General features: G+C 48.9%; 1 protein-coding gene across 1 annotated transcript in view; it reads left to right on the forward strand.

The window, feature by feature from the left end:
- The window catches only part of LOC122471284 (myosin-16), a 61,026-nt gene extending 34,041 nt beyond the window's left edge, over positions 1 to 26,985 (forward strand). Inside the window, exons 26-43 of the mRNA XM_043559683.1 lie at positions 991 to 1,081; positions 1,553 to 1,609; positions 2,284 to 2,370; positions 4,170 to 4,415; positions 5,294 to 5,411; positions 6,654 to 6,781; positions 7,342 to 7,538; positions 9,247 to 9,379; positions 10,688 to 10,904; positions 13,143 to 13,279; positions 13,373 to 13,476; positions 17,703 to 17,895; positions 18,813 to 19,016; positions 20,201 to 20,326; positions 21,342 to 21,512; positions 22,120 to 22,320; positions 23,302 to 23,529; positions 26,797 to 26,985. Of these exons, the coding sequence (XP_043415618.1) occupies positions 991 to 1,081; positions 1,553 to 1,609; positions 2,284 to 2,370; positions 4,170 to 4,415; positions 5,294 to 5,411; positions 6,654 to 6,781; positions 7,342 to 7,538; positions 9,247 to 9,379; positions 10,688 to 10,904; positions 13,143 to 13,279; positions 13,373 to 13,476; positions 17,703 to 17,895; positions 18,813 to 19,016; positions 20,201 to 20,326; positions 21,342 to 21,512; positions 22,120 to 22,320; positions 23,302 to 23,502 (2,611 nt within the window). The 3' untranslated portion in view covers positions 23,503 to 23,529; positions 26,797 to 26,985. The remainder of the gene's footprint in view (positions 1 to 990; positions 1,082 to 1,552; positions 1,610 to 2,283; positions 2,371 to 4,169; positions 4,416 to 5,293; positions 5,412 to 6,653; positions 6,782 to 7,341; positions 7,539 to 9,246; positions 9,380 to 10,687; positions 10,905 to 13,142; positions 13,280 to 13,372; positions 13,477 to 17,702; positions 17,896 to 18,812; positions 19,017 to 20,200; positions 20,327 to 21,341; positions 21,513 to 22,119; positions 22,321 to 23,301; positions 23,530 to 26,796) is intronic.
- The last annotated feature ends 262 nt before the right edge of the window (positions 26,986 to 27,247 follow it).

Genomic DNA, 27,247 nt, shown 5'->3' on the forward strand with positions numbered 1-27,247 from the left:
GGTGCCCGCTACAGAGCACATAGGGAGGGGACAGTAGATGCTGCCCATCCACAGGGAGCTCCTAGTCTCACACAGGGCCAGCTGGGCGCCAGAAAGGGGGCTGGTACTGAACAATGCCCCTCCCCAATAGGCAGAGAGTCTTGGCAGAAACCTGTAAGCTGGGCTTTCAAAGATCACAAGGAGTCGAGGGGTATTTCAATATCACTGTGGCAGTAACTATGGGGGACAGGTGGAGCAGAGAAAAACTGGAAGCAGGAAGGCAACCGGAAGGCTACTGCAATAGTCCAGGTATAACCTGAACTAAAGCAAGAGGCTGAGGGGATGGAGATTAGGAGACGGACAAGCTTTCAGGGGGCAGAATTGGCACGACACAACTTTGAAGTACATTTTACCAAGGCAGTTTGACAGCTCCACGAGCTGCTGTGAGACGCGTGTGGCTAATGCTGCATCGCGGCTCGTTTCTTCTGTGGCACACCCAGAAGCTGCATGTGACCTTGACCATCCTGCTCACCTACTTGGTCTCTGGTGTCTTAGTTCTCACACATGGCTCCTTGACACGTGGAACCCACATATCAGAAGGAGACAGCCTTTTGTGGAAAGTTTTTGGAAGAAAATTTTCCCTAAAAAGGCAAAGCGCCCATGTGATTCTGGAGTCCCTAGAATGTAAGCTCACCAGGGCAGCGATTTCTGTCTGGTTTATTCACGGATGTGTCCCTGGAGCCCCAAAGAGCATCCGGCAATAGTAGACAGTCAATAAACGTGTGTCAGATTAACAAATGCATGAGTGAGTGGGAGGCCTGTGCAGCAGATTCTGAGGGCTTTTGTAGGGCGAGAACTTCTGGGCTGTCACCGCAGAGGGTCAGGGGGTTAGGGGATGAATGGGTTTCAGCAGGCTCAAGGCCTCCTCTGGTAGCCCAGGTTCTGTTCCCTCACCAGCTGGCTGGTATCCCCTCAGAGCTCCTCCTCAGGAGATCACACCTTCTCTTGCAGGAGGGATATGGAAATCAATTCTGTCAACTCCAAGTATGAGGATGAACAGTCTCTGAATTCCACACTCCAGCGGAAACTGAAGGAGCATCAGGTGTGTTCAGGACCGAGAAGGAGCAACTCTCCTTCTGAAACGCCCTTCCAGGCAGCTTGGCCCCCATCAGCTGCTTGGCCGCCTGGGTTTCCTGAGGAGCAAGGCTGCCCCAGAGTCCTTGACACTGATCCACATTCACCTCATGCAGGCTTAAAGTCAACGCCCCCACTATGAGGACAAGGCCCTCCACAATCTGCCCCTGCCCCCTCCCTGACCTTGTCACCCAGCGTCCCTGCCCCCCACTCCCTAGCCATGCTGGCTCCTTGAGGGGTCTCATACCCCAGCCTCTCCCCTGCCTCAGGACCATTGCACATACTCTCTGTGCCCTGTTTCCCTCTGCTTTTGACAGTGTCCATCACATGCTCAGCCCCTTTCCATCACTTCCCTACTAAAAGGTCAAGTGGGTAAGTGTGTAACTTCACACAGAAGAGATAAATCCCACCCCTCCACCCCCACCGATTTGTCTGCTAGGCCCGAATTGAGGAGCTGGAGGAAGAACTGGAAGCTGAGAGGGCAATGAGAGCCAAGGTAAATGAACTACTTCTACACTTACTTGAGTCTAAGGACCCAGTGCCAGCCACGATCCAACCATAAGTAGACACTCCACTCAGGAAAGCACCAGAGGGGAGGGCAGGTTTCCAACTGAAAAGGCCCTCGCTGTTTCTTGAGCCCCTACCGTGCATCAGGCACTGTGCTACAGGTGCAGTATCAATTAGGATGTAAGGCGTAAAGATACGATTCGTGGCGTGGCCCCACCTAGCGCAGGCAGAGGAGACAACATGAGCCTGGGAACTCGGAGAACTGAACTCAACAGGCTGACGAGGGAAAGAATGTCTAGACGGAGGGAATGAGACGGCACCTCCCTGCACAGGTACAAAGATGTTAAAGGACCAGCAAAGAGTGGAAGGAGGCTTTAGATGAGGATGAGGCCAGAGAGCCAGTGGGAGAGGAATCGTCACGCACCTAAACTCCAGATTCAGCCAAACTGGGGCCGGGGGTAGGATGGGCAGGGAGACCCACCCAGTGCAGGGAGGAGGACAGAGACATCCTTCACTGAGTGTGTGGGGTGGCAGGCAGAGTGCAGAGCTCCCAAAGTGCGGGCCCCCAGCCCCACAGACACCATGCGGTCACTGCAGTCTTTACCAGAGGGAGGGGCTCCCACATGGCTCCCCATCACGGTCACCCAACCTCCCCACCCCCAGGTGGAGAAACAACGCAGCGACCTGTCCCGGGATCTTGAAGACCTCAGTGACAGGCTGGAAGAGGCTGGGGGAGCCACGTCTGCTCAGGTACCATCCTTGTGGAGGGGACGGGCCCAGGGACCCCAGTTCCTGCCTGCCTTCAGGGAGAAAAAAAAAAAAAAACTCCTGGATGAGAAGCAGTGAGAATAGGACCAGTTAGTTGTTGCTGAATTCCTGGGGCTAACTTGAGGAGAGAACAATTAATAATAAAGAAGAGGCCAGAGAGGGGCTGGTTTGGTCCCCTCTCTCCTGGGGATCCTTAGCTCAGTGGTGAGGACAGACGCGGCACAGGACTGAATGCAGAGGGCAGACGTTGTAAGATACAACGTGTCTTTCAGAAAATGTGAGCTGCGGTAATGCCAGCCGATTAGGGGAAGGACTGCCACTGTGCAGACAGTCTGTTACAGTTCCTAAGAGGGGGCGTGCCATGCAGGGCCACACGGGAAGCAGCAGGGTCAGTAGCGGCAGAGGCAGGGGAGAATTGCAGGCAAGAGCCTTTATTGTGGTTTCTGAGGAAGGAACGGGTAAGGCAGAGGAAGCAGGCTTAGGACTGGTTAGTTTGGATAATTTCAGTGGGCTCTGGGGCACCAGGGCTGAGCCCAGTTGGTACCTGACCATGGGGGTAATGAGAGCAGGGGGACAGTGGCTGAGAGTATGAGCACCCCAGAGAGGAGGAGCTGGAGGTGTGGGCTCTAGACTGGTTGCTTTGCACTGGAAATCTAGCTGTTTGCTATCTCTAGGAGTTAGCTTACCCTGGGAGGGGCTGTTGTCCAGGGTCAGCAAAACCCCAAGAGGACAAGGCATAAGAATACAGAAAATAGAGACATGGTTAATACAGAGGGGTGACCCCATACTGCCAGGGCTGGAATCCAAGTTGGGCCTCTGGTGTGGAATGCCTCTTCCTCCAACTCACATAAAGGCATCACGGAGACTAACAGAAGCTTGAAACTCTCCTTCTAATTCCGGATAGTCAGGTCGCTTACAAATGTGGCCCCTGGGTCGGAGCTGAGAGAAGGAAAGTGGATGAGGTCCCTGAGCACTGGAAGGCTAGGCATCCTTTCCCGAGGCTCCCTGGACTGCACACCCCACTCCCTCACCATCCTGGCCTCAGGCTGCTTGTTGTAGGGGGTAGTGCTGAGAACCAAAGCTGGTATGTGGCTGTGGTCGGGATCCTGGGAGGAAACAAAATCATCCCAGGTGGTTTGAGTGACAGGCATCAAGGAAGGACTACATCCAGCAATGCAGGGAAAGTGAAGACAATGGGACAGGATGTAGGGCACCAGAGGGATGGGAAGAAGCAGGGTCATGGGGCTGTGACATCGGGAGCCTTGGAGCAAGGCCTACCTGGCGGGCTCTTTCTGGAAGCTCAGGGGAAATCTGTCCCAGGACTCTCCCCTGCCTTCTGGTGGGTTGCTGGCAATCCTTGGTGTTCCTTGCTTGTAGCTGAATCACCCCAACATCCGCCTTCATGGTCACATGGCCTTCTTATAGGTCTCCCTGGATCTAAATTTCTCCCCTTATAAGGACAACCAGCCATTGGGTTAGGGGCCTCCCTAGTCCAGTATGACATTTTACCTTGTTTACATCTGCAAAGACCCTGTTTCCATCCACAGGTATCTGGGGTTAAGAACTGAGCATATCTTCTCGGGGGGCACAATTGGACACACAACACCATCTAAACGAATCCTATGGGCAATCCACCCAGAGGCTCGGGACTGACATCTCTATCAAGACATCCTATTAGAGGAGCGCAGAAATATCGGGGCACCACTGAGCAGGCGGGCAGCGTCTGCCCTAAGGAGACCAGTGCCGGTCAGTTCTGCTAAAGCCCTGCTTCTCTCTCCCAGATTGAGCAGAACCGCAAGCGGGAGGCAGAGCTGCTAAAGCTGAGGCGGGAGCTGGAGGAGGCGGCCCTGCAGAGTGAGGCAGCGGCCTCCACACTGCGCAAGAAGCACACGGACTCCATGGCTGAGCTGACGGAGCACGTGGAGAACCTGCAGAGGGTCAAGGCCAAGCTGGAGAAGGACAAGCAAGTCATGAAGGCTGAGATAGACGACCTCAATGCCAGCATGGAGACGGTGCAGAAGTCCAAGGTGAGGTGGGGGAACCCCCCCCCCAGAGTCACAGGGACGTGCCCCAGCATCTGACTGCTTCACACATATTCCCCAAGCCCCCAGCAAGCCCGGGGCATGTTCTAGATGTTGTGAAGGGAATCGAGATGAGCCCGTCACAGATCCCACAGGAAGGTGTATAACCTTGGCCAAGTTCATAATCTAACTGTGCTCTTCTGTAAAATGGAGATAACAATAATCCCTGCTTCATAGAGCTGTTGTGAGGGCTTCAACAGTTCCTGGCACATAAGAAAAGATCAATAAATGTGACAGACTAGGAAGAGTGACAACAGAAATGCATGCATCACCATAATGAAAAAGTGATGCATGGCAAGAAGGAAAAGCGAGTAAGCCATTCAACACGCATTTATCAAGCAGCTGCCACAGAAAGAGCCTTCTTGTGACATGAGGGAAAGGGGGCTCCGAGGGTGAGCAAGGATGATGCTTTGGGGTCCCTGGCTCAGCCAACCAGTATCTCCAAACTTCAGACACTCATGAGGCATCTTCACAGTTCCCATCTTATCTGCACACCCTGGAACTAAGGCTAGTATTTTTTTCTTAAATTGGCCCATTGCATTTTCTTACTGGGTGAAGTCCTCAGGGGTCCAGAGTGGCTAGAAAAGGGGGATGAGCTAGAGAGTGAGGGTCTGTGTGCCAACCCAAAGACTCTAAGTTTATGTATAGAAATGATAAGGTGGGGCAGGGCGAGGGGGATCGGGGGAGATGGTTCTGAGATAGGCACGTTCTAGAAGGACGAGGGAGGTAGTCTAGGAGGCTGCACTAGGGGAACCCAGGTGGAAAGCAGGGAGGGTTTGGCCTGGCTTCTCCATTTCCCTACTGGGTACATCTTCCTTGAGCAGATGAATGCCGAGGCCCACATCCGAAAGCTGGAAGACAGTTTAGCAGAAGCCAACGCCAAGGTGGCTGAGCTGGAGCGAAACCAGGCAGAAATCAATGCCATCAGGACCCGCCTGCAAGGTGAGCATGCCTCTCCCTGCAGCTTCCCGAGGAACAGTGTGTGGAACAGAACAGGGATGCTCAAGGAAACCGAAAGAGTACCCATGTCCTCTTCCCGGAGCTTTCTCGGCCTTGGAAACTTCACACCCGCTGTGATGAGACAGGAGATCTGATTCCACCCATGGACTGCCCCAAGCAGCATCTTTGCAACATAAAACAAGTGACACTATTCAAAGCATTTCCCTATCAGTTGTCCCAACCACCCTGAGAGATCAGCAGGAGGGGCGGTAGACAAAATTCAGTTTTTAAACATTTTAAAACATGACCCACATATTAAGAGCAAACATGTGTCACCAGTAAGGGAGCCAGAAAATGGTGAACTTGCCTTCAAGGGGCATTTGAAGGACAGAGATTTATAGTCATTTGGGGGAAGGGAGGCTTCAATAACTTTACTAAGTTAGAGGCAGAACAGGTTAATGTCCTACCACACGGTAATACTGCAACCTCTTGGTTTTGTTTTGTTTTTTACCAGAAGAAATCCTTTGCATCCTAGGACAAAAATAATTTGTGATTTATCACTATTCACTTAACACCTAACCTTGCAGAGGCTGGGCCCTCACAGACACATACTCCCTGAGAGAAGTAAACACTCCTCAGGCCAGTTAGACCACGTTGCAGTGTGACCCCAGAGAACCCGCTGGCATCCTTTGGCCTTATTTCCCACATCCTGAATACTTTCTAAAATCAATATTCCCTTTGATGGATAAGAAAAGTGAAGCTCAGCGGGACGAGGTAACTTCCCACAAAACCAGAATGACTTACAGGGCAGGACTCAAGCTCGCTCGTGCTCTCCGGCTCATGCACGTCTTCCTGGCCTCCAGCCCCCACAATCAGTTCACAGATGACAGGAGCATACGTTCTGGGACCGTGACAATTACATTTTCAAAGTAAAGGCTCTCTGCCCCACTGTTTCCTTTAAACTTCCTTGCGGGATCTCGTGCCGGGGCTGGGACTTCGTTATCTGGAGCCCTGTACCTCATGCAAGACACCTGGATGTCACCAATGTTTGGACAACTGCTCCCCTCCTGGGCTCGCTTACTTTAGGCGGCCGGCAATGGTTCGCCATTGCTCCCCCTTCCAGCCCACTTGACCAAGTCATCATATTTATTGGGTACTTTGAGAACGATGCACTGGGATAGCTTAGGATCTGGCTGGGGAGCCAGTTTTTCATCCACTATTTCTCCCATTCCCCTTCCTGCCCAGCTGAAAATGGTGAACTGAGCCGGGAGTATGAAGAATCACAGAGCCGGCTCAATCAAATCCTGCGGATAAAGACATCACTGACATCACAGGTGGACGATTACAAGAGGCAGCTGGATGAAGAATCCAAGGTTTGTTTGGTGATGGGGTGGGGGTGACAGAGCTACCTTCCTGAAGAAAGTTACAGGTTATGAAGATGTAGAAGGAACATGAAAAGTGGTACCTAGGGGCACCTGGGTGGCTCAGTTGGTTGAGCATCCGACTTCAGCTCAGGCTATTATCTCGCGTTTGTGAGTTTGAGCCCTGCATTAGGCTCACTGCTGTCGGTGCAGAGACTGCTTCAGATCCTCTGTCCCCCTCTTTCTCTGCCCCTCCCCGGCTCATGCTTGCTCTCTCTCGCTGGCTCTCTCTCAAAAATGAATAAAAGCATTAAAAAAATTTTTTAAGTCAACTACAAAACTGTAATATGCTACGTGTATGACTAAATGAAAGTGATGAACTCCCATATCCTCATGGACAGTAATTGGAACAAAATGAGGAAAATAAACCCTGATGGCCTGGGTTGTAGAATCGGTGCCCTTTCCCCCTTCACTTGCTGCACTGTCAATCCAATGCTGTGGATGTCTAAGCAACGGCCCTGGGGTCCACAGAGACCAGCGGGGCCTCTGACGGCCTCCGCTGGTCCCCACAGTCTCGCAGCACGGCCATGGTGAGTCTTGCCAACACGAAGCATGACCTGGACCTGGTGAAGGAGCAGCTGGAGGAGGAGCAGGGAGGCAAGTCAGAGCTGCAGCGCCTCGTGTCCAAGCTCAACACTGAGGTGACCACCTGGAGGACCAAGTATGAGACGGATGCCATCCAGAGGACCGAGGAGCTGGAGGAGACCAAGTGAGTGTGACCCTGTGCCAGAGAGCTGGGAAGGCTGGGGTGTGGGTGGTGCTGGTGGTCTGACCACATCAGACACTTGCTGAGGCCAGGGTCACATCCAGGAGAAAGCAGTTCACAGGCTCCTCTTAAAATTTAAAAAAAAAAAAATTTTTTTTAATGTTTATTTATTTCTGACAGAGAAAGAGAGAGACAGAGCATGAGCAGGGGAGGGGCAGAGAGAGAGGGAGACAGAATCCGAAGCAGGCTCCAGGCTCCGAGCTGTCAGCACAGAGCCCGACGCGGGGCTCAAACTCACAGACTGCGAGATCATGACCTGAGCCAAAGTCAGATTCTCAACCGACTGAGCCACCCAGGCGCCCCCTCTTAAAATTTTCTTTAATGTTTATTTACTTTTGAGGGAGAGAGAAACAGAGTGTGAGTGGGGGAGGGGCAGACAGGGAGACACAGACCTCGATGCGGGGTCCAGGCTCTGAGCTGTCTGCACAGAGCCTGATGTGGGGCTCAAACTCATGAACTGTGACATCATGACCTGAGCACAGGCTCCTCTTAAAGTGGGGGCCGGGAGGGGATGTGTGTCTAGATAGGAGAGCCCACTTTGTGCCCTTAGCAAAGTAGCCACTGTCAGCCTTTGGGTTCCATCCTCAAGGATCTCTACATGTCAGCATGAAAGTGCTCAGGCTCCTGCAAGGAAGTCAAGAACAGGGCCTCCATCTCCAGGCAGGGTTTCTCTGCCCTTAAAGTGCTCAGGAAGCTTCCACAGGTCTGCTAGGTCTGTGGCGGGGCCTCTGGGCGATGTTGGGAGGGCTCAGACCACACTCCCAAAGGTCCTCACTCTGCTGGTTCCCCAGCTCTGTGCTAAATGCCCTCAAAGCTTGCAAGCCTTCTTCCTCATTTGCAAACTAGAGTGGTGGACATTCTGCCTGATGGGCCTGAGGAAGTAAGAGTGGACACGTGAATGTGGCTCAGAGCCACCGTCTTGTAGAACAGGCTGGCTTGCTTGCCCATGGGAAGCCCTGCATGTGAGCCACCAGGCACCCGGCAGGGAGGGTACCCCGGCCTGCTTGCCTGTCTTGCTCGCCCCCTGGAAATTTGTGGCGACATGACAGGGATAAGCACAGAGCCCTCCAGCTGACGTAAATCTCTTATCAGAAGGTCTTCATACATTGAGCCTAAATCTGCCTTCCTGTAGCCTCCAGCTCCTGAGCTCTGGCCCTTTTCTTTTTTCTGCTGAGAGCGGCCAGCAGCTGCCTGGTCCCACCCCAAAGCTCACTCTAGATCTCAATCCCTCACCTCTCTCTGCCTGGACCTTCTTCCCCAGACACCCACAGGGTCCTTGCCCTCCTCTCCCTCCGGCCTCCGCTCATGTGTTCCCCTTCCTGCTTTACTTTCTCCATGGTGCTTCTGTCTCTAGGTCTATCCCTCGTCTAGAACAGATGTTTTGTGAAGGCAGGAGTCTTAGTCTCTTTTTATTCAATGCTGTTTTTCGAACGCCTGTAACAATACCTGACAGAGTAGAAACAATACGTAATTGTTGGATGGATGGATGGATGGATGGATGCACGGACAGACAGTGGTTGCTTTCCTCTAATACTCTCCATTTTGTCTGCATCTTCTCCACTGTGACCCCAGAGCTCAGGACCACAAACACAGCCCCCTAGCCCATGGGCTTCTATGTTTCCTTGATGGCCTCTTTTGCCCTCACCCACAGGAGAAAACTGGCCGCCAGACTCCAGGAAGCAGAAGAGACAGCCGAAGCCGCCCAGGCCAGGGCTGCCTCCCTTGAGAAAAATAAACAGCGACTCCAGGCAGAAATCGAGGACCTCACCATCGACTTGGAGAAGGTCAGGGGGTCAAAATGTTTGAAGGCTGCCTATTTGCTGGGTCCAAGGGACCCCAGGGAGCTGTTGGAAACTGTCACATGTCTGGGCTTACCAAGAAAAAACAGGTGGGCCAACAGGATGGAGCACAGGGTCTGTATTCAGGCCCACCGAACACAGGCTCTCGCCTGCAAATGTGTTTATATACTCATAATTCTGCTATCTTAACACCCAACAGGTCGCTATTCAAATAGCTCTGTGGTGAGGACAAAACAGTCCCAGGAAGTCATGCAACCTATCGTCTCTGTTCCCCTTTTCCTCACACAAACCACATAACACACACTTTGTGTGGCTAAATATTCCTGTTTGCATCCCTGGTTCAGACTGATTCGCCAGACTTCAGCCAAATTAAATAAGATTTCAACTGGTACACAGGAACCTGGTCTTGGTGTTTCAGGGCAACTGCTTCATGCCAGTGGTGAGGGGCAGAGGGGCATATCCATGTGAGAGGCTTCAGGAAAATAGCCCCAAAACCTGAAAAGGTTTTGCTCCTCCAAAATTAATAAATGAAGCAGAAATTTACAAAATCCAGTATTGCACAGCAATAAATACATAGTTGCTGGAGTGCCTGGGTGGCTCAGTCAGTTAAGCATCCAACTTCGGCACAGGTCATGTCACAGTTTGTGAGTTGGAGCCCCACATAGGGCTCTGGCTGACAGTTCAGAGCCTGGAGCCTGCTTCAGATTCTGTGTCTCTCTCACTCTCTCTCTCACTCTCTGCCCCTCCCCAGCTTACGCTCTGTCTCTCTCTCTCTCTCAAAAAATAAGCATTAAAAAATAAATACATAGTTGCTGGACACTTATGAAAAGGAGGAAAGGTCTATGAAAAATAAGGTCTGAAAATAATCAGCTTTGATTCACAAGAAAAATAACACCAAACCCATCTCTGAGTTGGACAATGACATGTAACAGGTATTAGTAAGTCATAGAGAAAAATGTTACAGGGGGTTGGGTGAATGTTATAAATCTGGGAAGGCCACTGTGGCCCAGATCCCTCATCATACACCTAAGAAAATCCTAGCCTGGGAAGATAAAATGTACTGCCCAAGGTCACATATCTAGTAGTAGGAGTTTTAGAACTGGAGGGTAACTCTTTCCAGGCTCCTTGCCCTGTGCTTGTGCTATAAATGTTGAATTATATCCCAATCCCCAAGAAATCTGTGGTCACCAGAGTTACTGGGGAGGGCTGGGGAAGGCAGGGAGGAGGGCAGAAGCAGAGGAACTGGCTGGAGAGTCAGAACCCCCGGAGACCATCATCCCCACCTCTCCCCAGGCCAATGCTGCGGCTGCTGCCCTGGACAAGAAGCAGCGGGTCTTTGACAAGATGCTGGCCGAGTGGCAGCAGAAGTGCGAAGAGCTGCAGGTGGAAGTGGACAGTGCGCAGAAGGAGTGCCGCATGTACATGACCGAGAGCTTCAAGATCAAGACCGCCTATGAGGAGTCCCTGGAGCACCTTGAGTCGGTGAAGAAGGAGAACAAGACTCTGCAGGGTGAGTCTGAGGGCAGGGACAAAGACCCAGGCAGGGCCTCCCTCCTCCTGAGCGCATCACATGTTTGAGTACCTGGCACATAGTAGGTACACACGATAAATGCCAACTGCCTGGCAAGCAATTTGTAGAAGCACTTGGGCACTCAGCAACATGACTTCGAGCAGGTGAGTTACTTAACCTTTCTGTGCCTCAGTTTCCTCATCTGTAAATTGGGGAAATAATAATGTCTTCCTTGTAAGGTTGAGACAGTTGGAATAAGATAAAATGTGTAAAATCTTCACTGAGTAGAGTAGCTGGCAGAAATGAGGGCTCAACAGATTTTATGTATTGAGCCCTTACATCTGTCCTATGCACACAACATACACACATGCAAGATTTCTTACGTATAGGAGTCTCATGCTGGAACTCCGTTCTGTCGGATGTTGTTTGAAAATTGGTGCCTATCTGTTGAAGAATGTTTTGCGATACAGGGATTTGACTGCATTAATGAGTTTTTATGGCAGGTACACATTTCTAACCACAAAATCAGTTGTGTAAGATAGGTCAGGGTTTTTTGTTGTTGTTTTGTTTTTTTGTTTTCAAGAACTGTTCTGCTGAGCAGCAAAAATCTCAGTCAACACAGGGTTTCCTCAATTCAGGTTAGGTGCCTGATGTAGGGTCACTGCAATGGAGGGTAGAGGCAGATGGTCCCTGATTGTCCCCCAAACCTGCCCAAGGTCCTATGAGTCCCTCCCTGGGGAGTTGTCAGCTCACAGGGTATAATCTCAAGAACCCAGCATGTGAGGTATGAAGGCTCTGCTTCTGTAGTCTCAAAAGTGTGAATACTAAAGGTCTTAAATATAAATACCTGAGTTAATATAGGGGAGAAACAACCAGAACACCCAGATCAAGGTTGCCTGGACTAGGAGAGGACAGAAAATAGGAGGTGGTTGCTGATTAGGTTCTGCTGAAGGTCCCAGGGCCCTGCCTCCTCCCTTAACCCCCATCCCACCTCCAACTCCTGGTGCAGATGAGAAAGCTCCCCAGTAACCTAGGAGTTAAGAGCAGAGGAATATGCACTTCACCTGGCCGGTGAAGCATAGGTGGGCACAAACCTTGTAAAATAGCCCCAGTCAGGGGCACCTGGGTGGCTCAGTCAGTTAAGCATCCAACTTCAGCTCAGATCATGATCTTGTGGCTCATGAGTTCAGGCCCTGTGTTGGGCTCTGGGCTGAGAGCTCAGAGCTTGGAGCCTGTTTTGGATTTCTGTGTCTCCCTCTCTCTCTTCCCCTCCCCTGCTCGCGCTCTCCCTCTCTCTCTCTCTCTCTTTCTCTCTCTCTCTCTCGCTCCCCCTCAAAAAATAAATTTTTAAAAAATTAAAAAGAAATTAAGTAAAGTAGCCCCAGCCTGGTGGGAGCCATGGAGGAGAATGGCCAAGCAGCTTACTTGGGCTGAGAGGGTGTGAGGCAGCATCACAGCATTCCTCACGGTCCCAGAGCAGTGCAGTAGAGAATGTTCTGGAAACAGCCACTATGTCCAGGACAGGCGACGGGAAGCCATGTGGGCTATGAGTGTGTCTGTGACATCAGCACAGATGGACCCCAACAGCTGAGACTTAGATGATGCCCCCAGTGCTTTCCACTCTACCTGGAACTTAGAAACCCAAGCAGGAAGATATTGGATTAAATGAGATTTCTCTGAACTCAGGGAGGCTTGATGTAGGAATGGAGTTTGGTCATGGATTAGTCAAGGTAGTCACATTTCTTGGACACCTCTGGTTGCGGCTGATATTTATGGCTGCTCCAAGGTGCTGGGTGGGTCCCTGGGAGCTCCTCTGGGTGGGCAACAGGTCTCCCAACTGAGGAAGGAGATCAGAAAGGCTCTACTCCTCCCACCTTTTCTTGGTTTTCAGACCTGGTGGGGGGATGCAGAGGGGGAGAAAGGAAGGCCTGGAGTTTAGGCCTAATGGGCCTGGGGAGTCCTGGGCACTGGCCCCCCAAGCTGTTCAGCGCTTACCCATTCTTTTGTGAGCCTCAGCCTCTCATCTGTAAAATGAGGAGCTTGAACTCACTGTTCTCCAATGCCCAAGCCCTGATGCTCCATGAGTCTACGACTTGGAGTATGTTGCTTCTCTTTGGATATAGTGAGGCTAGGAGTGCCTGCTTCTGCCCTGATGTAAGAATGTCTGTGTCACATGCCATGGCCCTGGGAAGCTGGTGGTCCTCGTGTGCCTTATTAACGAGAATATTCCTTTCTCAGAGGAGATAAAGGAACTGATTGATCAGCTGGGTGAGGGAGGACGGAGTGTGCATGAGCTGCAGAAGTTGAAGAAAAAATTGGAGATTGAGAAAGAAGAACTCCAGGTGGCCCTGGAGGAAGCGGAATCTTCCCTGGAGGTAACCATGTGGCCATCACCTTGAAGGCTAGACCCTTGGCCAGGGACTATGCACCTACTTGGCCAGAAAGACTGATGTTTATATTCCTGGCAGGTTGAAGAGAGCAAGGTGATTCGAATTCAGCTGGAACTGGCTCAGGTTAAAGCTGACATCGACCGGAGAATCCACGAGAAAGAAGAGGAATTTGAAGCTACGAGGTATGGGGCTGAGGTGATGGGAGGCTGACTTTGGGTAGCATTGACGGGCCTCTGCCACCTACTAGTCATCTGGCCTTGGGCAATTTAGGTGAATACTCTGAAACATAGTACTTCAGCGATCACAAAACACCATGGGATAATTAATAATCATCATCATCATCATCATCAACATCCAAAAATGGGCAAAGGACTTTAACAGACATTTCTCCAAGGAAGATATACAAATGGCCAATAAGCACATGGGAAGATGCTCACTACCACTAGTCATGAGGGAAATGCAAATCAAAACTACAAGGAGATACCACCTCACACCCATTAGGATGGCTGCCATCCAAAACGCAAGAAATAACAAGTGTTGGTGAGGATGTAGAGAAACTGGAACGTTTGTGCACTGTTGGTGGGAATGTAAAATGGTACAGCCGATGTGAAAGCCACAATAGAGGTTCCTCAAAAAATTTAAAATAGAATTACCATATGATCCAGCAATTCTACTTCTGAATATTTACCCAAAAGAACTGAAAGCAGGGTCTTGGAGAGATACTTGTATACCATGTTCATAGCATTATTCAGAAGAGCTGTGGCATGAAAGCAACCCAAGTCCACTGACAAAGGAATGGATAAACAAAATGTGGTCTCTACACACAGTGCAAATTTATCCAGCCTTCACAAGCAAGGAAATTCAGACACCTGCTACAACATGGGTGAACCTTGAGGACATTATAACTGAGTGAAAAAAAGCCAGTCACAAAAAGACAGATACTGCATGGTTCTACCTACAGGAGGAAGTACTTAGACCAGTCACAATCACAGAAACAGAAAGCAGAATAGTAGTTGCCAGGGGCCAGGGGAAAGAGGGATATTGGGGAGTTAGTGTTTCATGGGGACATGGTTTAGTTTTATCAGATGAAAAGAGTTCTGGAGACAGGCGGTGCCAGTAGAAGCACAGCATGATGTATGTGTTTAATGCCACGGAAACGCACACTTCAAAATGGTTAACATAGGACATTTTACGTAATGCGTATTTTCCCACAATAAAAAAAATCAGAAAGCCCCCCTGTGAGATGGATGCAGTTGCCCCATCTGACAGATGTGAATGACGACAGCTTCTCGTCACCCCTCTCAGGGGTGGTGAAGATTAACTGAGATGATAAATATGAAAGTACTCCGTAACCTGCAAAGCCACACAGATATAAATTACTATGAACATTCATGAACCCTCAGAAAACATCCACCACGTCATGGAAAAGAACTGATCTGCTGGGTGCTGGATTTGGAGATTTCTTTTTAAATCAGTGTCCACTGTTGCTGCCTGAGGTTCCAGTAAGTTTTGGACTCAGCACTAAGTTTTTGTTTACAGAAATATGATTTGTTGTGATTCTGAGAAGATCAACACATTTGCAACTGTCCACATTGGCATCTTGCCTAAACTGCCTGCCTGAAATCTTCCTGCACTATTGCTTCCTGAGTTTACAACATCCCCCACAATCACCCCTAACAAAGCTGTAGGCAGAGCCACTGGAGGGAGAAGCCCCATGACTCCGCAGCCATTAGAATAAACCCTAAATATCTAGCTATATGCCACTATGTGGCGTGGCGGGGGGAGGGGAGGAGAGAGAGTTTGCAACAGATTGGAGATATAATTTACATAGTTTGCCCATGACAAGGGAAAAATTCAATGGTTTTCAGTTGTGCAATTATCACTGCAATTTTAGAACATTTTCATCACTCCCCCAAAGAAACCCCATATCCTTTTGCAGTGTTGCCCCATTTCTCCCCACCACCCCCACTCCCAGACCTAGGCAACAACTAATCTAGCCAACAACTTTCTCTGGATTTGCCTATCCTGGACATCCCATATAAATGGAATCCTACAATATGTGGTCCTTTGTGACTGGCTTCTTTCACTTGGCATCATGTTTTCAAGCTTCATCCATGTTGGAGCAAGTGTAAGTATTTCATTCCTTTTTATTCCTGAATACTATGCCATAGTTTGGACAGATCCCATTTTGTTTATCTATTTTATCTATTTATCTATTCATCTATTCATCAGTTGATGGACATTTGGGTTATTTTCACCTTTTGGCCACTATGGATAACGCCACTATGAGCATCCATATACAAGTTTTTGTGTAGATAGAGGTTTACATTTCTCTTTGGTATGTACCTAGGACTAGAAGTTCCGGTAATATGTTCACTCTGTGTTTAACTTTTTGCAGAATGGTCAGATTCTTCTCCAAAGCAGTTGTACTATTTTACATTCTCAGGGTTATAAGGGCTGTAGGGTCTCCAGATCTTCTCTAACATTTTATCATTACCTTTTTTTATCCTAGCCAACCTAGTGTATGGGAGGTAGTATCTCACTGTGGTTTAGAACTGTATTTCCATTATAGCTAATGATGCTGAGCACCTTTTTAAGTTGTTTTTTTTTTTTTAAGTTTCTTTGAGAGAGAAAGACAGAGCACGCATCAGCACAGAGCCTGATGCAGGGCTCAAACCTACGAACCATCAGATCGTGACCTGAGCTGAAATCAAGAGTTGGATGCTTAACCAACTGAGCCACCTAGCTGCTCCTGCTAAGCATCTTTGATGTGCTTATTGGCCACTTCTCTATATTGCCTGGAAAAATGTCTATTCTAATCCTTGGCCCATTTTAAAAACTAGGTTGTCTTTCTACTGTTGAGTTGTAAGAGTTCTTTAAATATTCTGAATACTAGACCCATCCTTTATCAGATATGTAATTTGCAAATATTTTCACCCATTCTGTGAGTTGCCTTTTCAGTTTCTTAATAATACCCTCTGAAGCACAAATGTTTTTAAATTTGATGAAGTCCATGTACCTGTTTTTTTCTTTGGTAGCCTGTATTTTAGGTATCATATCTAAAAAACTCTTTCCCTAATTTAGTCACAAAGATTCTTGCCTATTTTTCCTAGATGAGATCAGAGTTTTACAGTTTTAGCTCTTACATTTAGGTCTTCGGTCCATTTTGAGTTAATTTTTGTATAAGGTATGAGGTAGGGGTCCAACTTCATTCTTTTGCATGTGGATATCCAGTTGTCCCAGAACTACTTTCTGGAAAGACTGCTCTCTCCCTATTGAATGGTCTTAGCATCCTTGTTGAAAATGAATTGGCTTGGGTTTATTTCTGGATTCCCAATTCTATTCCATTCATCTATAGGTCTATCCTTATGCCATGACCACAATGTCTTGATTACTGTGGCTTTGAAATTGGGAAGTGTGAGTCCTCCACCTTGGTGTTCTTTTTCTAGATTATTTTGGTTATTCTGGGTCCCTTGCATTTCTATATAAATTTTAGGATCAGCCTGTCAATTTCTGCAAAGAAATCAGCTGGCATTTTGATACTGACTGCACCGAATTCCACCTTCACAACATTATGTTTTCCAATCCATGAACATGAATGTCCTTCCATTTATTTAGACCTATATTTTTTCAACATGTTTTATAGTTTTTTTCTTGTATTTATTTTTTAAGTCAAATTGAATAAAAATTCTGTTCACTTTTGAGAATTTCATGATACCTTCTCTCATGTCTAGAAATTAAATACATCTCAGAGTGCTATAAATCCAGCAATGTGCCTACACAATAGAAAGTGTGCAGGGGTAGAGCAGAGGTGAACACCACAGACAAGGGGCAGGTGACAGGATCCTTTCATGCTAGCCATTTATTTCCCTCAATGAAACAAATATTTTTTGAACATGTAAATTGCCTCCTCTAGTCTCCTTCTATGGAGGGTTTTATGAAAATGCTCATTATACTGATTACAATATAACTAAATATATTAAATACAATCAACCAATAACTGCTGTTTTACAGAGAGACAAGCTTTGGCTTGTATAGCCAAAGCTCACATTTTCTAATTAAAAAAACAAAAACAAAACAGCTAGCATTTGGGTTTGAATCCTGTCTCTGTCATGGGCTAAACCTTTGGCATGTTTTTCATCATCTTGGAGCCTCAGTTTCCTTGCAGGGCTATTCTGCATGTTGAATGAATTGAGATCACAAAAGATATGAGGTCAACATTGACCTTCTGTGTCCTTTCCCAAAGCACACGCTCCCCCACTTAAATGCTTTAAGGGAAGATACACTCTAATTTCAAATATGGTGGCCATATGCATGTTGATGCTCACAGACCTCTTAACTAGGGAGGTTTAGCACAGCCTGACCAGCGGGCCCAGTATGCCAGGGTCTTCTCTGATTGCACGTGCAGGAAGAACCACCAGCGGGCAATCGAGTCCTTGCAGGCCAGCCTGGAGGCAGAGGCCAAGGGCCGGGCAGAGGCACTTCGGCTCAAGAAGAAGATGGAGACGGACCTGAACGAGATGGAAATCCAGCTGGACCATGCCAACAAGAACAACAGCGAACTTGTAAAGACCCTGAAAAGGCTGCAACAGCAAATCAAGGTAGCAATCTGGGACCTAATCACAAGTAAGCCATCCCCAAGCTTGCAGGTCCAGGAAACTAACTTCATGCATGTCTGCAGCTAGGAGAAAAGCATGAAAGTGGCAGCATGGGGTGGCTGGAAGTCTAGGGAACAGGACACTTGGGGACTATCTATATGAGAGGCTCCAACCACCTAAGTCCATACCCTGAACCACTAAAAAGAGGGAAGAAAGAAGGAAAACAGAAAGTTGGGCCTGTCTTGGTTCTTAAAGTCATTTGACTTATTATAAGTGAATTCAGGACAGAAAAATAAAGAACATAGTAAATACTTATATGCCCACCACTCATCTTAAGAAAAAAACACAAATAGAATTGAAGTCTTCCTTTATTGCTATCATTGGTCTTTAAAGCATCTGTAGCTGGATCCATGCATTCAACATACATTTTATTAGAGACCTGCCCAGCGTAGGCACTGTATTAGGTGCTAGGGGTACAAGAATGTATATAATAAACAGACATCCCTGCAGATAGACAATAAACAACACATAAATAAAACTGTAGTATTAAAAACGGCGATACGTGCTACAGAGAAACAACCAGATAGGAGAAGGGAGATGTGGGTTAGCCAGTGGGGGTGTAATGGTCAAGATCACTGAGGAAGGCCTCGGTGAGAAGGGCCTGCTGGAAACTCAAGGTGTTCTGTCCTCAGAACAGCCTTGACCTTATGGTTACCTCTCACTGGACAAATTCTGGGGGCGCTTGGGCCCTGGCCTGCTAGGCCACAGCCAGACTGGGAACTCCCCCAGCGCAGATCGATACCTTCCACTCTCCTCCTCTGTGGCCTCGAACTCCCCAGCCAGACCCCAGCTCCCTGCTAAGCCCAGACCATGCCAGGGTCCGGGAGATGGGCTCAGGCCGGGTCCTCTGGCCCCCCCAGGACCTGCAGATGCAGATGGACGAGGATGCCCGGCAGCACGAGGAGCTGCGGGAGCAGTACAACCTGCAGGAGCGGCGCCTGAGCCTGCTGCAGACGGAACTGGAGGAGGTGCGCGCGGGCCTGGAGGGCAGCGAGCGCTCCCGCAAGCTGCTGGAGCAGGAGATGGTAGAGATCACCGAGCGGCACAACGAGGTCAACATCCAGGTAGGATGGTGGCTTCCTGGGAGTGGGGGGGCGTCTATGCAGACTCACACTTGGCGTGTGGGGGCAGGGCCAGGATGGTGCCCAAACCCTGTGGGCTCCCCTCAAAACTCAAAGGCAGATGGTGTCCCCACTTGGGAAATCCTCAGAACTCACCTGCAGAGACTTCTTTTGTTATGGCAAAAACCCCCGTAACATAAAATGTACCATTCTTAACCATTTTTAGTGCACACACAGTGTGTGAACTACATGCACATTGTTGTGCAGAGCTTTCAAAGACAGGCTCCTAGACTCTCTCCCTTGGAGACTGTGATCCAGAATCTGGTCTGTGGTGGGACTCCAGAAATTTAAACTTTTGGATCTAAACTCCTCAGGAGATTCTGATGATTTAGCCAATTTTAAGGACTGCCATTACCTTCAGTGTCACTGAGGATAGAACTTCAGAACTAGAAGGGATCTAGAATATTCCAAAGTCTAGGAGCACCTGGGTGGCTCAGTCAGTTAAATTAAGCCTGACTCTTAATCTCCAGTCAGGTCTTGATCTCGGAGTTGTGAGTTCAAGCCACGCACTGGGCTCCCTGCTGGGCATGGAGCCTACTTAAAAAAAAAATCAGTAAATAAAAACAAAGTCTGACATTCATTTTACAAATGAAAAACCGTGACCCAGAGAGTTGAGTGGCTTATGTGTGGTCAAAAAAGGGGACCCTTATCTACCAGCGGTAACACCAATACTGCTTACAGTGCAATACTTTGCCAGCACAAACTTAATTCCTACTTAGCATCTCATGTGAATTCACCAAAAGAAAAAATGTGCATGGGACATATAGGGATCACAACCCCATTTTAGAAATGAGACCGAAGCCTAGAGGTAAAGAATTTATCCACATAGGTAGAAGTACCGGGGTTGAACCTGGGTTTTCCCAGCTCTGAGTTCAGGATTGTTCTAGAGTTCCCACCCATCCCAGGCCGAAATGGCGTTATTCCTGGACTCCTTGTGATACATGTTCTGCTCTAAAACACAGAGAAAAATGCAGGGAGAGACGCTTACCTCAAGCAGGGGGTCCAGGGCCATTTCCTGTTGGGGGGTTTGGCAAGTATGTCTGTGAGAGAGTTGTTTCTCTTTCCTGGACACAGGAAGGGCTGTGCAGACTTCTGCCTCGTGGCAATGTCTTTATTTTCTCTTCCAGAACCAAAGCCTCCTCGTGGTCAAGCGCAAGCTGGAGTCGGATGTCCAGCGCATCTCCAACGAGCACGAGGAGCTCATCAGTGAGTTCCGCTCTGCCGACGAGAGGGCCAAGAAAGCCATGACTGATGTAAGTGTGCACGCTGCCTGGTGCTGGTGGGAGGGGGGCCCGGCCTGGGCCGCCTGTGGAGGACCAGGCCACCCTCAGCAGGGAAGGCCACTTCCTCCCCTCAAAGGTCACTGTGCAGCGCCAGCACCCTGCCAGTAGGGCTGTGGTCCTTGTCCTAAGGAGTCTGGAGGCCTTTCTGAAAAGCCAAACACATACAAGTAAGGAATAATTACAAGCTATACACGACCATGTGAGAGATCAGAGCTTGAGGCCTGGGGACATGGGTCAAAGAAGCCATCGAAAGTGGGCTTTCCTGGGCAGGTCTTTTGGCAAAGAGGAGCATTAAAGCAGCCTGAGGAGAAGCATTAGTGAAAGGAAGATGGGAGCCATGCCCAGGTGCTCAGGGGCAGATTCAGCAGGACGTGCTGCCAGTGGTCTTGCCCCACTTCTCTTTGGGGACTCACACGACCTTGAGCGGCAGATACCATGCACCCCACTTTAAAGACGAAGGAATACAGATGCTATCGCCAGGCTTGTTGCACTTGCTTGAAATGCCAGCTCAGGACCATTGCAGGTCTTATTTAGTGCTGGGTCTTGAGAGAACAGACCCATACCCAGCATGCAGATCTTCCATGAATACTTGTGGAATGAATGCAAGAACGAGAGGGTAAAGTGACTTGCTGAAGGCCACACAGGAGCTACATGCAGACCTTCGTCTTCCTCCTCCAGATCTGCGCTATGCCCACCCTCTGTGCTGTGCCCCTGATGGAGGAGGCAGCAAAGAGTGGCTGGAGAGCCCCAGGCTGGTGGGAGTCTGTGGGACTGGGGGCCCTGGTGGTGAGTGCATGAGCCCGCCTCCTCTGTCACTGGGAGAGACACAGCAGCATGGGGCACCCGCTCCACCAAAACCCAGCAGCACATCGGCAAGGTTCTCCTTGTCAACCACTTGGTCCTCTGGTCTCCAGAGGTCAAGGTCCCTCATCTCTCAATAGCATGGGAACCCAGCTCCCGTCCCCACTCTGCTCCCCTCCCGCAGGCCGCCCGCATGGCGGAGGAGCTCCGGCAAGAGCAGGACCACTGCATGCACCTGGAGAAAATCAAGAAGAACTACGAGATCACCATCAAAGACTTGCAGGCCAAGATGGAGGAGGCTGAGCAGCTGGCTCTGAAGGGAGGGAAGCGCACGATCATGAAACTGGAAGCCAGGGTGAGGGCGACCCCGAGGTGGGCCAGGAGGGAGAGAAGGGAGACATGGCTGGGCAGGGGCCTTTTCCCAAAGCTTCCCAAAGCACCCAGTGCTTGATGAGGAACTGGATTGTTCAGATGCGAGGAAGGGAAAGGAAAATGAGAGGAGAGCTGTAATTTATTTGTACATAGTTCTCCTCTCCTCTTCCTTCTTCTCCTGTCACCTTTCCCCCAGACTGTGCCCCCAAGCAGGGGAGCTCCCAGGATTCTTCCTCTGCCTGTTCCCAGTCTCTGTTTCCAACACTGTTCCTCCCTTACAACTTCCTTAAAACCAGCCTTGGTCTTCACCCATGGGGTGTCAGAGCTAGAGGGGCGACCCTGTCAGGCCCCTCCCTCCCCCACTTCCCAGAGAAGGAAATGTGAGGCTCAGGGAAAGGGACCCATCTGACTACCACAGCAGACCCATGAGGGGCAGAACCTGTGTGACCCTCCTGTCCAGGGTTTGCCTGCTCTCCTGTGGGGAAGAGGTGGATGGACATTGTCACCATGATGCCCCCACTCAAGGCCACTGGGCTCTCAAGTTCAAAACCCTGTGTTCTCACAGCCATGTCCCTCTCTTCCTCCCTCAGATCAAGGAACTAGAGACAGAGCTGGACGGTGAGCAGAAACAGCACGTGGAAACAGTGAAGACGCTGCGGAAGAATGAGCGTCGCCTCAAAGAGCTGGTCTTCCAGACGGAGGAGGACCACAAGACCAACCAGCGCATGCAGGAGCTGGTGGAGAAGCTGCAGAACAAGCTGAAGATCTACAAGCGGCAGATTGAAGAGGCGGTGGGTGCTCGCCCTAATGTGTGTCCCTAACGTGCCCTCCCTTCCCAGTCCAGGTCTCAGCACCTGGTTGGCATTAACCACAGGAAAGGAATCGAGCCCTGCCAAAAGATGGCCCCTGTGAGCTTCGTGTCCATGGCACTTCATGGGTGGACTGGACACCACACACTGGAGATAAGAACACGTAGAAAATGAAAATATCCCCCAAGAACACCTGTAAGGTGTGATCTAAAACCAGGGAAAGTCTTTGCTGCCTTTGTCCTGCTTCCACTGCCCCTGGTGGCCTCTGCCAGGATAACTTCTCTCTCCTGCTCAGACCGTTAAACACAAGACCCTTCCCTTCTTTAATCCTCCGAATACAAGGCAGGAACACTGATCTTCTTAGTCTGTTTCACAGGTGAGGACATAGCCCAGAGTGGGATATTTATGTCATGTTAGCAAATGTCAAAATCAAAGTCAAATGGTTAGCAAATGATGGCTTCAAGCCTCAACCCTATACCACACGTCTGCCTACCAGCACGCCCCCACCCCCACCTTGACATAGAACTTGGACTCTGCCATTGTTTGCTGCCAGTTCTGGGGCTACTACGCTGAATCCATCAGCCACCCACACAACCAGCGCCTTTCCCAAATGGCTCGATAAAGATCAGGCTTACAGTTCATATGGTTCTAACCGAAATAGCACTGTGATTCTACTGGGAAGATAAGGGGGTGGGAGCTGTGCGGTGGGGGCTGGGGAAAAATGCTAAATCCACACCTTTCATAGTGGGGCACCAGTAGCTAATGGCTAAAACTACAAATTATAGAAGCATCAACACAGCACAGGTTATTTAGAAATATGGATGTCAAGGCCAAAAAAGAATCAGCTAAAAGTACTGAAAGACTGGACTCTCACGTGTCCACGTTGAACCAACCGATAACGATGCACATTTAACCAGGAGAACCCAGGTTTACGCCCTATTTTCCACCGTGCTTCTGCCACAGGAGGAGCAGGCCAACCAGACCTTGGCTCGCTACAGAAAGACGGTGCATGAGCTGGACGACGCTGAGGAGCGGGCTGGCATGGCAGAGACCGCCCTGAACAAGCTGCGCACCAGACACCGCGTGGCCGGCAAGGGCATCACCTCCGTGGAGATCATCCAGGTGTCCAAGACAGGCTCCTCCAAAACCCTTTCTGAGGAGTGAGATTCTCCATGTTCCAGCCCACGGCCGGTAGGTATGGACTCCACTCTCGATGCCTGTGCTCCAAGCTTACCTTCCCTGCTCCCGCTTTGCTCCTTCCGACTTCTCTGCTTTCCTGTCTGCCAGGCCCTGGCCTCATGCAGTGCCAACTCCAAACCTCCCCTGTCCCTTCAGCTGCAACACTTCCCTCTCCCTCTCTGGATTCTCAAAGCCCTCGAGCGTGTGAGCTCCACCTGTGATACAGGTGCCAGCGGTCATGACACTCCTCTGTCTGGGTGGAAGCTCCTTGGAGATAATGTCTAATGCCACTTGACACTAGGCCTGGCAGACAGGTGCCAATGCTTGTTTCAGTGGAGAACCACAGGGACATTTGCAAGCCTACGGGCAGTATGTGTTCATCTTTCACATCCCCACAATATCATTATTCCTGAGGATTTCATCAATACTGGTTGAATTTAGGTTTCTAATATTAAGGAAATAATAATTATTACTGTCCCCCAGGGGGACAACGTAAAGTAATCCTTTCTTGTTTTCTTTAATTCAGAATCAACCGAGGAAAAAAAAAGTATAGGAGGCAAATATATAAAAGTCAAAATGCAAGTTTTACTATGTTACAATTCTAGATTGAGAATTTAATGGGTGTCCAACCTGGGCATCCTTGTGTTTTACCCCAGAATTAAAGGTACCTGCAGAACTGATCAACCACAGCCCTGCTCCATAAAGACCAACCCTTACTCCAAGGAGACAGATGACCAGGATTCATCAACCCTACAGGCAGATCCAAAAGGAGAGGCCAGATGGGGTACATGTTGACCCCATCTTCCAAACACAGAATAAATCATTCCTCCTCCATGAGAGGAGCAAGGGAAAGATGAGGAGAGGGGCAAAGAACATTATTCTAGAGCAGTGGTTCCCCCAAAACGTGGTCCTTTTGACCAGTAGCAATATCAGCATCACCTGAGAAGTTGTTAGATATGCAAATTCTTATGCTTCACTTCAGATTTACTGAGTCAGAAGCTACAGAGGTGGGCCCAGTGTCTGTGGTTTAATCACCCCTACAGTAATCACATGTATGATCACGTGTGCTAAAACCAACACTGTAGCAGAAATCTCCCCTTACAGAAACGCAGAGCTAGGGAACAGATGTTTCTCCTCCTTTTATCAGAACCAGGCACATGGTAGTAGTTTTCACTATCTTATTTACCCTATGATAAGGAGATATATAAATATCTCCATTTGTCAGGTGAGGAAAATGAGTTCAGAGAGGTTCAGTGACCTGCTCATGGTCATACGAGCCCTATGCTATGGAAAGGCAAACTGTCTTTTATTTTAATTACTCTGGAGATTGATAAGGCTGCCCTCTGTTTAGGATTAACCAGGACAACTCAAGATCAAGGACCTGGTTTAGGTCAGGAGGGAAGGGGACTGAAGTTTCTGTGTACCGATGGTTTAACCCCCATGGATTATGGGAATTTTCTTCTGGCCTTGTGTTCAAACATGTGGGTGAATCAGCCCCCCAGTGAGGGTAAGGTTCCCCACTCACTCACAGCTCTCTCTCAGTACTGGGTCAGTTTGGGTTTTAGCCAAAAGTGATAACCTCATTGGCCTCTGAATTCAAGCTGAGCCTTTTCTTACCATGTGCTTAGGGAGGGAACAAAAGATAGGAAAAAATCTTTTTCTTAATTCTCTAATTCTTAAATAATGGTTAGCTCAGGAAGTTAAGGAAACCAGAGGCTTGCCTCTGGACGAGTCCTACAATTAATGTATAGCCATCTCCTTTCAGGGCAAAAACCCAAAAGGGGTCCCTTCTGTTGAACTCTCACTTGGTGGGGGTTACTACTCACCACCCAGACTCAGGAGGTATTAGAGTCCTTCCACCTGCAAAGTCTTAGTCTCCGGTATTAGCCATCTTGTAAAACAGATTCTCTGCCCTGGCCTGGGGACTGTTAATTGCTGGGGCTTGCTGGTCCTGGTCCAACTGCTCTGTCTCCATACCATGAGGCCACAGTCCTGCCAACAAGCACCCAGAGGTGATGAGGCTCTTTTATCCCATCTCCCCTAGCTGGTCACAAGGCTAGATATGCCATCCGTAGCCCTGAGATGTCATAAGCAAACCAGTACATGAGTCAACACTGAGCCAAGACCCCACAAGAGTTTAGTTTTCCAAAGTGGCTTTATATTCAGTGGCACAAATACTGACCAGGCTCTGAACAGGGCCTAGGTCTGGACTCTGAGACACAGAGATGAATAATCAATAAGAAAGGACACCCTCCCTGGCAGAGCTCGGAATCTGGTGGAGAGGAAGAAGCACACATCACCACAGGGCTATGAGCAAATGTTCTGTGATGCTGTGTTTGCATCTCACCGGGGAGGATCACAGGGAAGGAGTGACTGGTTTAACCTGAGGTGGCTGGGTGGAGCACCTTCACGGAGGATGTGACCCGTAGAAAAGCCTAAGGCGGTGCCACTCCACGAGTGGTCCCTGTTTGTCATCTGCCCAAGACAACAAAAATACAGAAACTGAGAGGAAGCTTTTAGAAACTTTTATAACAATTGATACTGCTATGACATCCAAGTGCATGATCAATGTATTTTATAAAAGTATTAGTTTCTGGTATTAATTAAAATAAATGAGAAAGAACAAAATGTTTAATGGAAATTAAAAAGAATAAGTAAAATTGATTGCTCACCAGATAGAGAAGGAAAGAAGAGAATTCCAGATGGAATTCATATGCCAACAATGCCGAAGCTGGATTCATACAAGGGAACAGCATAGCTAGAGAAGAGGAGCTCAGGAAGAGGGGAGAGAAATGGGGTGAGAGATGAAGCTAGAACCACTGCCATGTGTGAGGCTGTGAGGGGCCCCGTTGGGTACGAGTGTTCCATAATTTCCATAAGGAAATCTTGCTAATTTTGGAAATCCACGTGTGGGATGTGATGAGCAGTAGCTTTTCCTTCTTGGGAAGACATATCACAATGGCAAAACAAGACTGCTGGCCCCTCATGAGACACCACAGGCAGGCTCGTGGTGGGCACTCTGTCCCAGGGGATGGCACTCCAGCCTTCTCGATGGCCTGTATAGAGTCCAGGCCCAGTTGGGCACCCCAAGCCCAAAGATGTCTAAACCTTCACAACCTCAGGCGGAATGAACCAGCTATGACCCAATGATGGTGTCCATTATGAGGGAGGAAGCATCCTGGGGACACTGTCTTTCTATTAAGAAGGAGGCAGAGATGTCAGAACTCCTGGCTCTGGTCCACAAGGATTTTCTCAACCTCTCTCTCTTTTTTCTTTCAGGGTGATACAGATCTCAACAGCAGACCACCGAGAGGGAAAATACATGAAAACAGGAAACTGGGTATCCTGAGAATGTTTACTATGCAAAGGAAAGTATAAGCCAGAAAGAGGTGCTACAGAATAAAGATAGCTGTGGGAGGAAAGGGTTTGGGGATGTAAATACCCAGGCATCAGAGGAACTAAAATTAGTGTGGCTTCTCTGAGACTGTATCAAGATGTGCAAGCACTTGGATAACAGTAACAGTGGGTCTGTTTTAGTTGAGATCCTACATGTTCATGTCAAAGACGGAATATGTAACTGTCTGTGTGACCTGGCTGTTTCTTGAAATAATTCCTCATGTGGACAATTGTAATGCCCTGTCCCAATGCAGTTTAAATAAAAGAAACATGAAAAATAGACTAGGGATTGTTTGTAAGTGAAGAAATTTTATTTTTCTAAGGTTTCCAAACC

This window comes from Prionailurus bengalensis, chromosome E3 (assembly GCF_016509475.1).
Source record: "Prionailurus bengalensis isolate Pbe53 chromosome E3, Fcat_Pben_1.1_paternal_pri, whole genome shotgun sequence".
Classification (NCBI taxonomy): Eukaryota; Metazoa; Chordata; class Mammalia; order Carnivora; family Felidae; genus Prionailurus; species Prionailurus bengalensis.